This window comes from Rana temporaria, chromosome 3 (genome assembly GCF_905171775.1).
Source record: "Rana temporaria chromosome 3, aRanTem1.1, whole genome shotgun sequence".
Lineage (NCBI taxonomy): Eukaryota > Metazoa > Chordata > Amphibia > Anura > Ranidae > Rana > Rana temporaria.
The window spans coordinates 466709655-466729238 of NC_053491.1; the positions used below are offsets into that span (position 1 = coordinate 466709655).

Here is a 19584-nt window from a genome sequence, read left to right on the forward strand (position 1 = left end):
AGTTGAAGGTGGAGAAGGGCTACTCAGGTAAGCTCACAAGGGAGAAGATAGATATATAGGTAGATTCAGGTAGGGGCGCGCAAATCTAAGGCGGCGTAGCCTAGCGTGTTTACACTACGCCGCCTTAAGTAAGAGAGGCAAGTACTGTATTCTCAAAGTACTTGCCTCCTTACTTAGGGCGGCGTAGCGTAAATGCGGCGGGCGTAAGGGCGCCTAATTCAAATGTGTTGGAGGGGGGCGTGTTTTATGGTAATGAGGCTTGACCTCACGTTTTTGACAATTTTAGTTTACTGCGCATACGCCAGGCGCCTACATTTCCCAGTTCACATTGCGGCTAAGTACGCCGCACGGGCCTATTGATTTTGACGTGGACGTAAACGACGTAAATCCCGATTCGCGGACGACTTACGCAAACGACGTAAACCATTCGAATCTCGCGGCGGGAACGGCGGCCATACTTTAACATTGTTATTCCACCTAATAGATGGAATAACTTTAGGCCTGCTAATGCCTTACGGAAACGGCGTAAATCTACTGCGGGCGGCCGGGCGTACGTTCGTGAATCGGCGTATCAACTCATTTACATATTTTACGCTGACCGTAATGGAAGCGCCACCTAGCGGCCATCCGAAAAATTGCAATCTAAGATAGGACGGCGCAAGCCGTCGTATCTTAGATATGTTTAAGCGTAAAACATACGCTTAAACATAAGTCGGCGTAGATTCTGAGTTGGGTCGACTTATCTACTGATACGCCGGCCTAACTCTTACTGACACTACCTAATAGTATTTGGGTGCACAGGAATGCAGTTGTCTTCTGAATGCCTGCTGGGGTGTCATATATAAAATGAATGGCACCCCAACATATTAACGCGCACTACCGTGTGGTGTGGCGATGTATGTGTTTGGCCGCGCTTTATTGTAGTGTGAGCGAGCCATAAAGTGCACCTGTTGCTTTGCAAGGGTCAGGTTGTTCCCTTTTTTTTGTGTTTCTCTCTTAGCTGATGTGTGCAGAGCCACTAGCAGCAAAACCTCTTAGCAGAAAAGCTCCTAATCACTGGTGTGATATAAACATTCCTTCCTCTGGCTTCCCCTCATGTTTATCTTCAGCAAGGATTTCACCTTCCAGGATATCCTGCTGTGCTATGGAGCCCCCCCCCCCCCCCCACACTTGCGGGTGCTGATAGACCCTGTCATTGTGTCACCAGTAAATATTCTCTGCCGCTTTCTGAAGGGTTGATGCCTGTAGAGCTGCAGAGCCGTGCTGCAGTGCAGTATGGGATATGTGCCAGCGGCTGGAGAGAGCAACTCATAATGCCATACATCCGTCTTCCTACCCAAAGTATTATGATCTGTATATATACCATGCCAGACAGGATCCGCTTAATGTTATCCACAGTCCATCTCCCTTAGCTGATCTGTGTATACAACACTGGACAGGTGCCTTCCCCTCCCTCTCAATAAATCTAGCCGGGCGCAGTTGGCTGCTGTTAAAACTTAACCACTTAAGACCTGGACCTTTAGGCAGCTAAAGGACCCGGCCAGGTTTTGCGATTCGGCACTGCGTCGCTTTAACAGACAATTGCGCGGTCGTGCGACGTGGCTCCCAAACAAAATTGGCGTCCCTTTTTTTCCCACAAATAGAGCGTTCTTTTGGTGGTATTTGATCACCTCTGCGGTTTTTTATTTTTTGCGCTATAAACATAAATAGAGCGCCAATTTTGAAAAAAATTCAATATTTTTTACTTTTTGTTATAATAAATATCCCCCAAAAATATATATATAAAAAAAAATTTTCCCTCAGTTTAGGGCGATACGTATTCTTCTACCTATTTTTGGTAAAAAAAAAATCGCAATAAGCGTTTATCGATTGGTTTGCGCAAAATTTATAGCGTTTACAAAATAGGGGATAGTTTTATTGCATTTTTATTATTTTTTTTTTTTTTTACTACTAATGGCGGCGATCATCGATTTTTTTTTCGTGACTGCGACATTATGGCGGACACCTCGGACAATTTTGACACATTTTTGGGACCATTGTCATTTTCACAGCAAAAAATGCATTAAAATTGCATTGTTTATTGTGAAAATGACAGTTGCAGTTTGGGAGTTAACCACAGGGGGGCGCTGTAGGAGTTGGGGTTCACCTAGTGCAGGTGCCAGCAACCCGCGGCTCTTTTGAACCTTTGCCACGGCTCCGGGGCACCTTTTGAGGGTAACGAGTAATCTACCTGATTACTCTTACCCTCGCGGTAACGCCGTTCCAATTACTTGGGCGGCGTTACCGCAATTACATCTACCACGCAGTGTGCGGGGGGGGGGGGGGGTCATGTGGCCACAGGCCAGGGCTGGCCTGTGATTTGGTCACGGTGCGTCATGTGACTGGCCACAGAGCTGGCCTGTCTGTGCTCGCGGCCTGGGTGGTGCTGGCGCATGCACGCGCCTGGAGTCTCCTGCCCGCCTCAGCCTGTCACGACTCGAGAGCTCTCAGCTCAGCCCTCGACATATCCCCCGCGGAGGCTCCGCTCCGGATCAAAGACCGTGGCCCTGCGAAGAGAGAGAGACAGACGACGAGTGACACAGACAGTAAGAGCACTAGAGCAGGCAACGCAGGTGAGGACCGGCATCATGTGTGGATTGGAAGTGTCTGGGACTGGGGGGGGGGGGCGGGGGGGGAGAGCGCCCTAGTCTGGGGCCAGCCTGGGCACGCACTCTTATCTGATATATTGTACAGTATTGCATTTGCTGGGCATGTGGAGGTGGAATCTGACTGCACGATCCAGTATATAGCATTAAGGTAAGAAACAATATATGCAGTGTTATATTTGTTTTAAATGTCGCAATGGTTTTGCGGCTCCCAGTTTTTTTTTTTTTTGTTTTCCTTTGGAAACGGGTCCAAGTGGCTCTTTATGTCTTAAAGGTTGCAGACCCCTGCCCTAGTGTGTGTTTACAACTGTAGGGGGTGTGGCTGTAGGTCTGACGTCATCGATCGAGTCTCCCTATAAAAGGGATCACTCGATCGATGCGCCGCCACAGTGAAGCACGGGGAAGCCGTGTTTACATACGGCTCTCCCCGTTCTTCAGCTCCGGGGAGCGATCGCGAGGGGGCGCCCTCATCCGGGATCGCTCCCTGAGGCTTACCGACCGCCGCATGTACCGGGGGGGGGGGGGTCCCGATCGGACCCGCGGAAAGGCAGCGACGTGCGGGCACGTCGTTCTGCCTGTCCGTGCCATTTTGCCGACGTATATGTACATGCGGCGGTCGTTGAGTTTTTTTTTTTGGGCCAATTACTTGTTGGGCAGATTACAAAACACATATTGCTGCAAAAAGACATTACATGCTTTTCTGAAGCTTTTCCATTGAAGTATAATAAACCAAAAAAAAAAACTAAATGGCACAGTTTTGCGTTAAAAAGTCCTTCCCTTTCCAAATACGCAGCAGCTGAAGAAAAATCATGGATGTGAACGTGTCCCATAGGAAAACATGTAAATGAACTGTAGTGTGTTTCTGCAAAAAGCACCAAAAAACAGAGGTGTGAACCCAGGCCTGAGCATGTTTAGTAACATAATGGGGGTTAAAAAAACTAAAATAAGTACAAAAAGAGCAAATAATCATTAGGGGTTCATTTTTTTTTTTTTTTTTTTTTACTGTTTGACAGTGAAAGGAATATTTACAGTAGCGATTTGCTTTTTTGTACTATAAAGGGATAATTTTAGTTTATTTAACCCCATTATGTTACTGGCCGATTAATCGATTATGAAAATTGTAATCGAATAATTTCATAATCCATTAGTTGACGATTAATCGATTAGTTGTTTCGGCCCTAGTGCAGTCCTCCTTCACTTACCTCATCCTTCCATTTTGCTTTTAATCGTCCTTATTTCTTCTGAGAAATCCTCACTTCCTGTTCTTCTGTCTGTAACTACACACGGCAATGTGAGGCTTTCTCCCTGGTGTGGAGTGTCTTGCTCACCCCCTCCCTTGGACTGCAGGAGAGTCAGGACGCTCTCTACGTTGCAGATAAAGGAGCTGTGTGTTAGTGGGCGTCCTGACTCTCCGGTAGTCCAAGGGAGGGGGCGAGCACGACACTCCACACCAGGGAGAAAGCCTCGCATTACTGTGTGGAGTTACAGACAGAAGAACAGGAAGTGAGGATTTCTCAGAAGAAATAAGGACATTTAAAAGCAAAATGGAAGGATGAGGTAAGTGAAGGAGAACTGCACTAAGGTAAAGGAAGCTATTTAGGAAACAAATTTGTACCTTTTTTAAAACAACTTTAATGTTAAGGAGCAGCTTTTGTCAAACATCAAATTATTTTTATTGTACAGTGAACCGGTCTCTGCCATAATAAGGTAGCATTAGTCCTTAGGCCCCATATACATGGGCACAGAAGCCAGTGTGAATGAGGCATTCGTTTTATGCGCGTGGAGCTGCATGCAAGTAGAATAAAAGACACACCGTGGCCCTGAACGCAGACAGTGTACATTAGGGTTGTCCCGATACCAATTTTTTTTTTTTTTAAGACCAAGTACAAGTACCGATACTTTTTTTATTTATTTTTTTTCCAAGTACTCGCCGATACGATACTTTTTTTTTTTTTTTTTTTTTAAATCTCCTGTGACAGTGGCACATGTGTCAGTATTTTATTTTTTTGTAACTTTTACTATATATATATATGTATGTATGTATATATATATATATATATATATATGTATATATATATATATGTATGTATATATATATATATATATATATATATATATATATATATATATATTTTTTACAATGCTATATTTTTTTTTAAAAAGGGGGGGAGGGTCTGTGTTTTTATTGAATTTTTATTTTCTTACAATTATTATTTATTGCAATTTTTATTTTTTATTTTTATCAGCCCTGTTGGGGGGGCTTTGGTGAGTGAGATATCAGGGGTCTTAACAGACCTCTGACATTTCCCCTTTGAGACAGGGAAAGGGACTAAGGACACAGGTTCCCCAGTCCCTTTCTCTGCAGCTTCAGCTGCGCTGAAAATGAATGGAGAGAAGAAAGCGGCTCTTCTCCATTCATAAACTGAAACATTGCGTAAACACACTTTACGATGTTTCAGTTATTTGAATGGACAGAGTCAGTGATCAAAAGGTAGAAGCCAGATTTACTGGGGGGACATGGCAGCACGGCGGGGGACAAGGCGGGAGACGGCAGCACGGAGGGGGGCTGGAGGAGGATACAGTGACAGTCAGCAGTGATCGGTGCTTGTAACTCCCCCACCGCACTGATAGCCCTGACTGTCCAGGTATCGGGTGAAGCATCGGAGCAATTGCAGGTACTTGGGCAAATGCTAGGTATCAGTACCGATGCCTGTCAAAGACTGGTATCCTGTTCCCCCCCCTCCCCCCGAAAGGTGCAAATTGTGGCACTGAAGGGGGGGGGGGAGGAGTCAGATGAGCGGAAGATCCACTTTAGGGTGGAACTCCGCTTTAAGTACATGTGACGGTATCGGTATGATATCCCCGTCAAGCATTCCCTCCTCTCCATACAAGAACATCACAGGATTCCCCACACATGAGTCAAGACTGGATGCTGGAACCAAGACACTTTATTGACACAAAAACTCAGCTTATATGTGGTTACAGCCTGTTAGGAACGCCCCCCTCACACAGTGGGGTTTCCCATACAGATTATAGGAGACAAGTCGGAGCCGACCATGCAGACACGTTTCTTTAGATAAAGACATCACTGGAGTTAATTACTACACTGAAGCAATCAGAATAATTAACATACTACTTCTCTAATCATTTAGCCTGATGATACAATACACATCTTTTAAGGGTAAACACAGATCTTCTTTACACAACACAATAGATCAATTAACGTTTAGAATAGTGAGGGGACATTAGCACGTCAATAACCTGTTAGAGGAATGAATCACACATGAAATTCCTTTCTACCTCTACAGACATGGCTAGCAGGGAGCAGTACACTGAGACATATAGGCAAATGTATCACAATGGCCCCCCTTTTGCTCCCTGCTCCGGCAAACCCGGTTGGACCTTCCCTGGTCCAGTAGGGTTGACGGGTTCAGAGCTTTTAGTCCGAGGTTAACTCCGTTTGGCATGACTGACCTCCCTTGACAACTGCTTCAGACTCGGGTATGTCACCGGGTCGTCAGATCACACGCCGGTCAGTCCCCAAGTCTTTGTGCGATCTGCAAAGTCACCAGAAGTCAGTGTGAAGACAGCGAATGGGTCTGTGCGCCGCCGTCTAGGTGTCCCGCTATGGGAGGGGGCAGGTTATGGCTCTGAAGTGACAATCACAGGAGATTCATAAAAAGGAAAAGTTATATTCGTTGTAGCACTGGTGCTCAGAGTCCGGGGGGGGGAGAGGGGACTCAGAGCCCCATAAGGTCAGCCACCCCCTGCTCCCTCCGCAGCCGCCGGTTCTCCTCTTGGAGCTTCTCCAGCTCCATCTCCAGTTCATGGAGCCTGGGGGGGTCAGCCTGCTGTGACCTCAGGTGGTTGTTCTCCTCCTCCATGCGGCTTATGCACTCCTCCAGCTCTATGTACTCACGGATCAGCTCCTGCTTGCTCATGTCCTGCAGGCTCTCCACGTGGTCCTTCATCAGGAACTGGGTGGTGGTGTAAGGGGCCACCGGTGGGCCCTTGGCGAACATCTCGGCCCGCATCTGGGATGCCTGCTGCGACTCCCTCTCCTCCAGTCGCTTCTTCTCCTCCCAGGTCCGCTGGTTATATGACTTCCAGGACCTCTTCTTCTTGAAGGGTGGCCGGCGGTGCCTCTTTCTGCCCAGCTCCCTCCAGGGCCCCTCTGGCTCAGGGCTGGAGCCCATGACCAGCTGACAATGGTGTTCCCTGTTGTCCGTAATAGCAGATTGTACCATGAGGGCTTCGTAAGGGGTGCCCAATGGTTCTTCCCGACCCCGCTCCTGGGGATCCCAAGCCGAGTCTACTCAATGGGCTGCTGCTGGTGGGCGGTACCCAGGTTGAGACCAATTTGACCTGGTGTTGTCATTCATGGGGCAATTCTGCTTGAAGTGACCCAACTGTTTGCACCGGAAGCAGCGTTGTTCGTTGTCCTCCTGGCGTGGATAGCGAGGGCTAGATGTCACCGGTCTGTTAGGAGGTTGGTATCTAGCGGCTGGTGGGTGTGAGGGCGCCGTTGGTCGTGGAGGTTGTACCCGTGGTGTGACCTGGTTTGTCTTGCGAGTATCCGCATATTCATCCGCCAACTTCGCGGCCTCTGGTAGAGTCATGGGCCTGCGATCTCTCACCCAATCTTTGACATCCGTCTGGATGTGATTGTAAAATTGCTCCAGGAGCATTAGTTGCAAAATGTCCTCTGCGGTGGTGGCCTGGCTGCTGTTAACCCAGTTAGAGGCCGACAGGGACAGCTGGCATGCCCATTCTGCGTAAGAGTCTTTCGTGGTTTTGCGTGAGTCCCTGAACTTCTGTCGGTGGGACTCTGGGGTTACTGCATAACGAGCCAGGAGCACTTCTTTAACCCGGGCGTAGCTATGGATATCCTGATCTGGCACGGTCCGGAAAGCATCAGAAGCTTTGCCTGACAGTTTGCCTGACAATATTGCAACCCACTCTCTTCTAGCTATTCGGTGCAGGTTACATTGTCGCTCAAAATCCGCCAGGTAGTTATCAATTTCACAGTCCTTTTCATCAAAAGCTTTAAAAGCGCTAAACGGAATCTTCCTTGTGTCTGCTGTGCTGTACTCACTGTTCGGAGAAGGTGCGGCTGCTTGTTGGACTGCTGCCAGTTTTAACTGTAGTTCTGCGTCCCTTATTTGTTTAGCCTTCTGTAGTTCTGCGTCCCTTATTTGTTTAGCCTTCTGTAGTTCTGCGTCCCTTATTTGTTTAGCCTTCTGTAGTTCTGCGTCCCTTATTTGTTTATCCTTCTGTAGCTCTGCGTCTCTTATTTCTTTAGCCTTCTGTAGTTCTGCGTCTCTTATTTGTTTAGCCTCCTCCGCTAACAGGTCCATCACTTTCAACACCACATCCGGCGTTGGGTTCGGGCCGAACCACGCTAGCTTCTCTCTCATTAGCTTGTTGGCTGGCGATTCCTCCTCCTGAATCACTGGTGTCTCCATCTCTTGTACTGCTGGCGTTGCTGCAATCCCGTCCTCCTGGTCTATCTCCATTGATTCCGCTATGATGACCCGCTTGGTTTTGTTGCTAGCAATCCTTCCACGAACTTCCAGTAGTTCTTCCAGTGTCTGCTTGGAATCCGGGTGTAAAGGAGAGTAGAAGGGAAGATCCCACTGCTGCCACCAGTTGTGACGGTATCGGTATGATATCCCCGTCAAGCATTCCCTCCTCTCCATACAAGAACATCACAGGATTCCCCACACATGAGTCAAGACTGGATGCTGGAACCAAGACACTTTATTGACACAAAAACTCAGCTTATATGTGGTTACAGCCTGTTAGGAACGCCCCCCTCACACAGTGGGGTTTCCCATACAGATTATAGGAGACAAGTCGGAGCCGACCATGCAGACACGTTTCTTTAGATAAAGACATCACTGGAGTTAATTACTACACTGAAGCAATCAGAATAATTAACATACTACTTCTCTAATCATTTAGCCTGATGATACAATACACATCTTTTAAGGGTAAACACAGATCTTCTTTACACAACACAATAGATCAATTAACGTTTAGAATAGTGAGGGGACATTAGCACGTCAATAACCTGTTAGAGGAATGAATCACACATGAAATTCCTTTCTACCTCTACAGACATGGCTAGCAGGGAGCAGTACACTGAGACATATAGGCAAATGTATCACAGTACATTTTTCAATGTTACGACCATGTTGGTCGTGAGAGTCATGGTGTGAGCCGTGGCACTCTCTTTTTCTTCTGTGTATGTTTGTCATGTTTGAAAACTTTTAATAAACAGAATTTTCAAAAAAAAAAAAAAAGTAAATTTTTCGTTTTACATACATGCTCTCGTTCCATTATGTACCCTTATGTACTTAAAAGCCTGTATTCAGTTACATATTCTTAATAAAGTAGCAAAAGCCTTCACCTCTCTAGCTGCTTGTATTTGTGGAGTAATTAGTTCTCAAAGATCACAACAAAGACTCTAAAGTTGGTTTGTGTTCTGGAATTATTTCGGATTAGGACACCCAAAACAGTTTCTAAAAGCTTGTAAACATATGTTGTGTGTTTTTTTTTTTTTTCTTTTCTTTTTTTTTCATTTAAAAGAGAATTATGGACTCCCCCCCCAATCACTCTTACCTAGGTGGATGCAGCATCAGTCCAATGCTTCTCCTGTCCCCCGCTGGCTCTCTTGGTTCTCACAGCTCCCTGAGCAGAGAACTGGTCACTGTCAGTCACCGGCTCTCTGCCCCCCTCAGTGCTGGGCTGTCAAGGCATGTGGGCAGATCTTGACTTCATTGTCGCCATCTTGCCTGAGCCTGGACCGGCTCTGTAACTTCAGCCTGCTGTCGGCTGAAAACGGGTCACAGGACTGCAGAATGAACTGTCAGCAACTCTCTCTCAAACGTTCCCATAGCGAGCCACTGGGAGCCTAAGCCAGCCATTCCTGCTCCCTCAACACCCCAGCGCTCCAGTGAGCACGGGGAGGGAAGGAATGGCTGGCTTAGGCTCCCATTGGCTCGCTATGGGAAAGTTTAACCATCCTTCCAGAAGGGCACCTGTGAGGTCAGGCACCGATATTGGACAAGGAAGGCCTGGCTCGCAGTCTCCACTCTAGTTTATCCCAAAGGTGTTCTATCGGGTTGAGGTCAGGACTCTGTGCAGGCCAGTCACGTTCCTCCACCCCAAACGTGCTCCTCCGTGTCTTTATGGAAACGATGATTTTTTCACGTAGGAGAGAAATGTCAGAATTGGCCCGGGTGGCGAGTGGTTAATAGTAGCTGCTCTCACGAACAAGTGTTCTCACTTCATTTAAAAGGTGCAAATCAATAGACAGTGCTGCGCTATAAAAACCATCAATAATAATAAAAGTGTAACTAAAAATGGTAATCGATAAACACACAGTATTGCTGAAAGTTCATATATAGTATCTGTGACTGATTTTGAAGTGAATAAAAAATAAAAATATCTAAACGCTTGTGCTTTTTCCCCACCAGTCTCGCAGGCTGCCCACCTCACATCTGAGTCTGGTGGGCAGAGATTAAATGGGACAATACCCCCCCCACACAGCAGGATCCACATTCGTCCTGTAATCATGTAATCAACGTCAAGTCCCAGCTGAAAGTGTCCATACATAAGATGGGCACTGCCACCTGTGATGCTGCAGCTGCCCCCAGCCTGCCCTCTGACCAAAAATTGGGTCAGAACCTGGTCGGCTCTAAATGGAAACTGGTGACTGTAGCTGTCAGTCAGGCTGCTGGGGGGATCCCGACAATATAGTTAGAATCCTTTTCAGAGCTTGGGGCGGCTCGGTGCTGACAGCAGGCTTTAGCCTGCCATTGGCTGATTATTGGCCAGAGGCGAGCACAAGTAAGTGCACCCCCTGTGACCCACAGGGGACCTGTGACCATACTTTGTTTTAATGAAAGCTACAGAAGTATCTTGCTGGGGTTGGGTGCGGCAGGTTTTTAGACGGCAGTCAAAGTCCGAATGTGTACAAAGGAAATGCTCTGACTGAATAGAATAAAAACGTGTGGCCTTGAAGAATGAATGGGACTCCGGCATGAAGCCATCATGGTTTTTATACATACAAGGACAGTCTGGGTGGTAGAAAATGTAACTGCTTGAATAGAATTTGTTATCTGCTTTGAAAGGAGGGTTGTTTTTTTTTCTTTTCTTTTTTTATGTGTTGTAACGTGTAATATCTTTTATATGGAGCTGTGAGTAAAGTAATATCGGACCTCCCCCGAGGCTAAATTGGTGTATTAACCACTTTCCTCTGTGCCTCGTACATGCCCGTCTCCTCTGTGCCTCGTACATGCCCGTCTCCTCTGTGCCTCGTACATGCCCGTCTCCTCTGTGCCTCGTACATGCCCGTCTCCTCGGTGCCTCGTACATGCCCGTCTCCTCGGTGCCTCGTACATGCCCGTCTCCTCCGGTGCCTCGTACATGCCCGTCTCCTCCGGTGCCTCGTACATGCCCGTCTCCTCCGGTGCCTCGTACATGCCCGTCTCCTCCGGTGCCTCGTACATGCCCGTCTCCTCCGGTGCCTCGTACATGCCCGTCTCCTCCGGTGCCTCGTACATGCCCGTCTCCTCCGGTGCCTCGTACATGCCCGTCTCCTCCGGTGCCTCGTACATGCCCGTCTCCTCCGGTGCCTCGTACATGCCCGTCTCCTCCCGTGCCTCGTACATGCCCGTCTCCTCCCGTGCCTCGTACATGCCCGTCTCCTCCCGTGCCTCGTACATGCCCGTCTCCTCCGTACATGCCCGTCTCCTCCGTACATGCCCATCTCCTCCGTACATGCCCATCTCCTCCGTACATGCCCATCTCCTCCGTGCCTCCGTACATGCCCATGCGTACAACATCGCTGATCTTTCCCGTTACTGTTTGACCACTTCCTGTATGCAGAATGACGGCCAGGAAGTGGTTCTGTTATCCTGACTGGGTGTCGTATGACGTCCAACAGGATAACATGCTGACACGCGCCTGTGGGGGTGCGCAGCGCGGCAATCGCAAGTGCGGAGTGTCAGTCTGACACCCCGCATCTCCTATCGTGATAAGAAGCTTCTGTCAGTGGCTTCTTACCATGTGATCAGCTGTGACCAATCACAGCTGATCATTGCGTGAACCAGGAAGTGCCAGTAAACGTCATTCCTCGGTTCGTGCTGACAGGGAGAGCCAATCGGTGGCTGATGATGATCTGCACATTGATTATAAGCTAATGTACCAATCACCTGCCAACCACCGCCCAGCAATGTACAAACATTAAATTCTGCCAGTGCCCACCATAGTGCCAATCACTGCCCAGCAGTAACACTTGTTAGTACTTATCAGTACATCATCATCCGTGCTGCCCATCTCTGCCGCCTGTCGGCTGCCCCATCTCTGCCGCCTGTCGGCCGCCCCTACTCTCTGCCGCCTGTCGGCCGCCCCTACTCTCTGCCGCCTGTCGGCCGCCCCTACTCTCTGCCGCCTGTCGGCCGCCCCTTCTCTCTGCCGCCTGTCGGCCGCCCATCTCTGCCACCTATCAGTGCTGCTTATCAGTGCCCATCAATTCTACATATCAGTGCCACCTTATCAGCGCCCGTCAGTGAAGGGGGAAACCGGAAAACTAATTTATTTTTTATTTTATTTTTTATTTTTTTTATAATTCTAAAATGTGGGTATTTTTTTTTAGTTTTGTTTAGCAAAAAATAAAAACTGCAGAGGTGATCAAATACCACAAAAATAAAGCTCTATTTGTGGGAAGAAAATGATAAAAATGTAGTTTTGGATACAGAGTTGCACGACCGCGTAATTGTCATTCAAAGTGTGATAGCGCTGAAAATTGTCCTGGGCAGGAAGGGGAGTAAGTGCCCGGTATTGAAGTGGTTAAAGGGGACCAGGGTGAGCGGGAAGGATTTAAATGGATTAGGCCTGGTACGTCTTTTATTTCCTTGGTAAAGAATGTATAGTTGGTTTTGTATATAATAGGTAAGGTAAATTATGAAACGTTGCATATGAATATTGTGTGGTCTTTTTTTTTTTTCCACCCAGAGGATGAATAAAAGTGCATTGTTTACAGATCCCAATAGCTCAAGCTGTGAGTTACACATGTATAAGTGACTGACAGCAGTGTTTCATTGCTTATCATACAGCTTTTGATTAAACGAACTGAATCTGTAAGCGGACAATGCCTACTGCGCAATGTCTTTTAGGTAAACCGTAGTGCACTGGATATTCCTTGTCATGTATGAAATGTGTATTGTGAAATAAAGATTTTATATGGTACAAGAAAAAACAGTTCATGGATAACCCTGTGAAATTTTTGTGTTTTTTGCAGGATCCTGCTGGGATCTTTGAACTGGTTGAAGTGGTCGGGAATGGCACCTATGGTCAGGTGTATAAGGTGAGTTATGCTTTTTACTGCTGTCATACTTTATTTGTATACTGTATGTGTGTTCCGACGTGGTTCTTGTGTTCTGTCTAAGGTCCACCGCACCGCTTCTCCCTTTCCATGCCGCGTTACTCTTCTTCCTCTCCACCTTCTTTGTTTTGAGATATCCATAGATAAGGGAGTACAGTGTCTCCTTAACCGGATCAGACAACCTCAGCCAATGGCTTACCCAAGTGGAAGTCTCTTCCTTCCATCTTTCTCCTCTCTTCACAACTTAAACATTCATACTTGGCTAAAGTTCTCCTGCATGTTTATGGTGCTTCTAGAAGATGGATCCTGCCTGTGGGTCTGACTGCCCTTTAATCATAAAGCAATTGTAAACCGCTGGAGTTTATTTATTTATTTTTATACCTGCAAGGTAATGTCATAATGTGCTAACCTGCTTCTCATACTAGCACATTATGTTGCACTTACCTTAAAACAAAGCACTCTTCTAATGCTGAGATGTCGGCGCTGCAGGCACTCTCATCTTCACCTGTCTTGCATCCAGGTTTGCAGACTCTGGCTCTGTGGGTGGCCGGAAACCGCGATGACGTCACACCCACGCATGTGCGTGGGAGCCGCAGTTCGTGGCACAGGGCTCTGAAGAAACTGCACGGGTGGCCGTTCCTTCAGAGCGCATGCGCCTGTGATGTCACCGGCTGCCTGTACACAAAATGTCTCTTAAACGGTGCACAATTAGGAGATATTTACACTATAGGTAAGCCTTATTATAGGCTTGCCTATAGGTAAAAGCAAGTGGTGGAGGTTTACTTCCACTTTAAGAGCTATGCTAAAAAATATATATATTCCCTCTTTCTCTCCCCTACAAACCCCCTTCAACCTCCCTACCCTTTCCCCCTTTCTTTTCCTCCCCTTTCTCATCTTCCTTTACTTGAGTATCCTTTCCTCTGCACCCTCCCTTCCTTTTCCCATCCTCCCTCCTCTACCTTCAATTTCCTATACTTCCTTACTTTTCTTCCCTCACTCTCCCCTCCCTTTCCTATCCTCCCTCACTTTCTATGTCTGTCTTCACGGGCTCTTCTTTTTATTTCCTATCTTACACAATTTTCCCTTTCCTGTCTTGTCCCCCTCTCCCTTCACTTTACCACTATTCCTGGCTCCCTCTTCCCTTTCCTGTCTTCTCTTGCTCTTCCTTCCCTCTCCTGTTTTCTCTTGCTTTTTTACCCTTCCCATTTCCCTTGTCCTCTCATGTTTCACTTTGCTTTGCCTTTTCTCTTGTCCTTTTTCCTCCTTTTTACCTTCTTCCCTTTCCTTTATCTCTTTTTTCCTAATTTTTCATGTGTTTTTATTTCTTCTCTCTCTCTCTCTCTCTCTCTCTCTCTCCCTCTCCCTCTCCCATCTTCCTTTCTTCTCTTCACTCCCTTTCACTGTCTTCCTTCTCTTCTCTCCCTTTCCCCGTCTTCCTTCTCTTCTCTCCCTTTCCCCCGGCTTCCTTCTCTTCTCTCCCTCTCCCCCGGCTTCCTTCTCTTCTCTCCCTTTCCCCCGGCTTCCTTCTCTTCTCTCCCTCTCCCCCGGCTTCCTTCTCTTCTCTCCCTCTCCCCCGGCTTCCTTCTCTTCTCTCCCTTTCCCCCGGCTTCCTTCTCTTCTCTCCCTCTCCCCCGGCTTCCTTCTCTTCTCTCCCTCTCCCCCGGCTTCCTTCTCTTCTCTCCCTCTCCCCCGGCTTCCTTCTCTTCTCTCCCTTTCCCCCGGCTTCCTTCTCTTCTCTCCCTCTCCCCCGGCTTCCTTCTCTTCTCTCCCTCTCCCCCGGCTTCCTTCTCTCTTCTCCCTCCTTCTCTTCTCTCCCTTTCCCCGTCTTCCTTCGCTCGGCTTCCTTCCTTCAGGTTTTCCCTTCCCCTCATCTTTTTGTTTTTGCTTCTCCCCTCCTTTCCCCCTCTCTTTCCTCCTACGTCTTGCCATATTTCCTTTATCTTTAAAACACTTTTTTCCCCTCTCCCATTCCACTTCTTTCTTGCTTTCTCACCCCTCCCCCCCTCTTTCTTCTTTTTTTTTTTTTTTTTTTTCTTTCTCCTTCACAGTTTCTATTTCCCTCAAGCTCTTTTATTATTTCTCTAAATTGTTTTATAATGTGGTGTACAATTTGTTTTCTTTGACATCTTGTAAACCCCCCCCCCCCCCCCCTCCTCTTTACATATACATATACATACACACACACACACACACACACACACACACACACTCTCCTCTCTCTCTTTTATTTGCTCAGTTAAATCATTGATGAGAGTTCCACTCCATCCTCTGTGTCAGTTTGTCATGTTCTTTGAATGCCTCTCTGTTGCAGCAAACATTGTCAGCACTGTTACCCTGGCACTGCCAGGCTGCAGACCGCAGTCACACAGGAAAATGCAGAGTAAGCAGATGGAACAGAGATGTGGAGGAGAGGGGGATTGTGGGTGAGAGAGACAGAAACAGAGGGGGCGTTATTAGAGGATTGAGTGGGGGAGTTGTGGACTAGTGCAGCTTTCCATAGCAACAGGGAACGGTGTACAGAATTAGTCCGCTATCCGTATCCGCTGTTCCCTGGCATTTTACCTTCACTTTTATCTCCCTGCAGTGGGAGGGCCTCTACCTTTTTTAGTGACATCTGGTGAATGCAAGACCACAAGCCTGAATAGTACTGACAATTCTTGTCATTTAATCTCCTATTGCCAGCTCACATGAAAACCCAGCAGGCAGATTGTATAACCTCGCTTTGTTGTACTTTCAGTAGCTGTAATATTGCTGCTAATATATTCTGTTTGCTATGCTACTTGGGTACGCTTCAGAATGACACTCAGTCTTTCCACTTCTTGCGGGGTGATACAGACAGAAGGGAGCTATGAGTCTGTCCTCCTCCTGCAGGGTGATACAGACAGAAGGGGGCTATGAGTCTGTCCTCCTCCTGCAGGGTGATACAGGCAGACGGGAGCTATGAGTCTGTCCTCCTCCTGCAGGGTGATACAGACAGAAGGGAGCTATGAGTCTGTCCTCCTCCTGCAGGGTGATACAGACAGAAGGGAGCTACGAGTCTGTCCTCCTGCAGGGTGATACAGACAGAAGGGAGCTATGAGTCTGTCCTCCTCCTGCAGGGTGATACAGACAGAAGGGGGCTATGAGTCTGTCCTCCTCCTGCAGGGTGATACAGACAGAAGGAAGCTATGAGTCTGTCCTCCTCCTGCAGGGTGATACAGACAGAAGGGAGCTACGAGTCTGTCCTCCTGCAGGGTGATACAGACAGAAGGGAGCTATGAGTCTGTCCTCCTCCTGCAGGGTGATACAGACAGAAGGAAGCTATGAGTCTGTCCTCCTCCTGCAGGGTGATACAGACAGAAGGGAGCTACGAGTCTGTCCTCCTGCAGGGTGATACAGACAGAAGGGAGCTATGAGTCTGTCCTCCTCCTGCAGGGTGATACAGACAGAAGGGAGCTATGAGTCTGTCCTCCTCCTGCAGGGTGATACAGACAGAAGGGGGCTATGAGTCTGTCCTCCTCCTGCAGGGTGATACAGACAGAAGGGAGCTATGAGTCTGTCCTCCTCCTGCAGGGTGATACAGACAGAAGGGGGCTATGAGTCTGTCCTCCTCCTGCAGGGTGATACAGACAGAAGGGAGCTATGAGTCTGTCCTCCTCCTGCAGGGTGATACAGACAGAACGGAGCTATGAGTCTGTCCTCCTCCTGCAGGGTGATACAGACAGAAGGGAGCTAGGAGTCTGTCCTCCTGCAGGGTGAGTGCAGCATTAAAATGGGAGTTTGCTGGTGCTATCTTCTGTTGCCAACCTACTTTAGTTCTGTGTTGTATTTTTCTTTATTGTGTCTAACCTGTTGGTGCTGCAGCCTCTCCGCGGGTGGGCCTTGGCGCTTAGGGGCCACATATTTGCGTGCAATATTGCAAAAACAGCTGTGCCGAGAGCACGCACCCTGCGCGTTCCTGGCACAGTTACCTGAGACTAATGTAAAGCTCCCGATCGTTGTTATTTGCAATCGGGAGCTTTCCAATTATGTGACAGCCAATCACGGCAGTCACATTATAATATATCCCGGCATCTTAAACGTCTAAAGGGCCAGGAGGCGACAGGGCCAAGGGTTAACATCCCACTGCTTTGTTCACTGATCTGAAACTTGTGTTGGGCCCCTTTCACATGGGGCGGATCAGTAATGATCCGCCCCGTGAACCTCCGCTTGCTCAGCGGGGATCGCTCCTTTGATCCCCGCTGAGCCGGCGGATGACAGGGCGGTCCCCGCACACTGTGCAGGGACTGCCCTGTCTTTTCTCCGCTCTCCCCTATGGGGGGATCGGATGAACACAGACCTTCTGTCCATGTTCACCCGATCCGATCCGCCAGACGGATGGAAAAGTAGGTTTTTCCTCCGTCACACTTTGGCGGAGCGGAGCGCGTCGGATGTCAGCGGGCATGTCACCGCTGACATCCGCGGCTCCATAGAGGAGCACGGAGCGCCCATTCGGGTCCGCAAAAAAAACTGTCAGGCGGACCTGTGAAGGAGCCCTAAGGTGTTTTTTCTTGATGATCAGTCAAGGTTAGAGAATGGGGTTGCTAAGGAAAGACATTCACCGTCATTGCTCTTGGATACAGGGAGGGAGCACACATTGATCTGTCCTTGGCACATGGCAAGATAAGAAGACAAATGCAAACGGAGATCCAAGACCGTGTTTCTGAGACCTCCAGCTATAGGAGGAGAGGGACTTTTCAGAAGAGGAGGACCAGGGGCGGACTGACAACTCATGGGGCCCCCGGGCTTACAGATGGCCACCATGCCAGGAGGCAGTGCAGAGGCGGGGCAGCTCAAATCTTGGGATTTTCACATCAGAAGCATGTCGGTTTCGGACATATCAGGGACAGATAAAACATAGATTTTTTTTACATGCTGTCCCTGGTTTTACTGAGCCTGGCAACCCTGATGGGGCCCCCTAGTGGCATGGGGCCCTCGGGCAGTGCCCAGGTGACTCAATGGTCAGTCCGCCCCTGAAGAGGACTACTTGTGTGGTATGTGTGGACCTCCTCTTCTGTAAAGAGAAAAAAAAATCCCAGAGGGTTTAGTATTAAGCCTCATACACACGATCGGATTTCCATCGGACAAATCCGTGAATTTTTGTACGAAGGGCGTTGGCTGTGAACTTGTTCTACGAACAGACGGCAGAACTTTTTCAGGCAACATACACAAAACTACGTGTTTTTTTTTTCAGCTCTTTGGCGCCACCCTTTGGGCAACTTCTGCTATTGTTGTCTGAGGGTTAGCATTGGTTCGGAGCATACGTGTTTGCACTTTGGCTGTCAGTCCGACGGACGTGTGTACACACGATCGGATAATCTGACGGAACACATGTGGCGTTGGACAATTTGAGAGCATCGCCATCCAACACTTGTTGTCGGAAATTCCGATAGCAATTGTCCGATGGAGCGTACATAATTTCCGACAAAAACCTGCCATCACACAATTGTTGTCGGAATATTCGATCGTGTGTACGGACCTTTATTTATTCCCTTTTTATTCCCTGATGAAGTCATGCCTTTAACGTTTGTCACTGGAGAAAGTGTCATCCTTGGAAGATATTCCCTGTCTTCTTGTTCTGGAGAGTTTCAAGAAGTGTTGGATTATTGGGTTGGTCAACAATGAATCCTTTTTAAAGCTCTCTAACGTTAGCGCCTCGTTGCTCTACATTGACTATCAGATGTTGTCTTAACCACTTCCCGACCTCCTCATGTACATATACGTCAGCAGAATGGCACGGACAGGCACATCCACGTACCTGTACGTCCTCTGCTAGACGTGGGTGGGGGGTCGTGCTTCACTGTGTCGGCGCATCGATCGCGTCATTCCCTTTATAGGGAAGACACGATCGATGATGTCATTCCTACAGCCACACCCCCCTACAGTTGTAAACACACACAAAGTAAACCCTAACTCCTACAGCGCCCCCTGTGGTTAACTCCCAAACTGCAACTGTCATTTTCACAATAAAGAATGCAATTTAAATGCATTTTTTGCTGTGAAAATGACAATTGTCCCAAAAATGTGTCAAAATTGTCCGAAGTGTCCGCCATAATGTCGCAGTCACGAAAAAAATCGCTGATCGCCGCCATTAGTAGTAAAAAAAAATAAAAATGCAAAAAAACTATCCCCTATTTTGTAAACGCTATAAATTTTGCGCAAACCAACCGATAAACGATTATTGCGATTTTTTTTTTTTACCAAAAATAGGTAGAAGAATACGTATCGGCCTAAACTGAGGAAAAAAAAAATTTTATATATGTTTTTGGGGGGATATTTATTACAGCAAAAAGTAAAAAATATTGCATTTTTTTCAAAATTGTCGCTCTATTTTTGTTTATAGCGCAAAAAATAAAAACCGCAGAGGTGATCAAATACCACCAAAAGAAAGCTCTATTTGTGGGGAAAAAAGGACGCCAATTTTGTTTGGGAGCCACGTCGCACGACCGCGCAATTGTCTGTTAAAGCGACGCAGTGGGTCTTTAGGCAGCAATATGGTCCGGGGCTTAAGTGGTTAAAGACAGTGTT

At 47.7% G+C, this 19584-nt stretch overlaps 1 protein-coding gene across 12 annotated transcripts in view; it reads left to right on the top strand.

Moving 5' to 3' along the window:
• MINK1 (misshapen like kinase 1) overlaps nucleotides 1-19584 on the top strand; it is a 251428-nt gene that overhangs the window by 91576 nt on the left and 140268 nt on the right. For all 12 annotated transcript variants that reach the window (XM_040346853.1, XM_040346851.1, XM_040346852.1 and 9 more), the window contains one exon: nucleotides 12955-13020. In XM_040346853.1, coding sequence (XP_040202787.1) covers nucleotides 12955-13020 — 66 coding nt within the window. The remainder of the gene's footprint in view (nucleotides 1-12954; nucleotides 13021-19584) is intronic.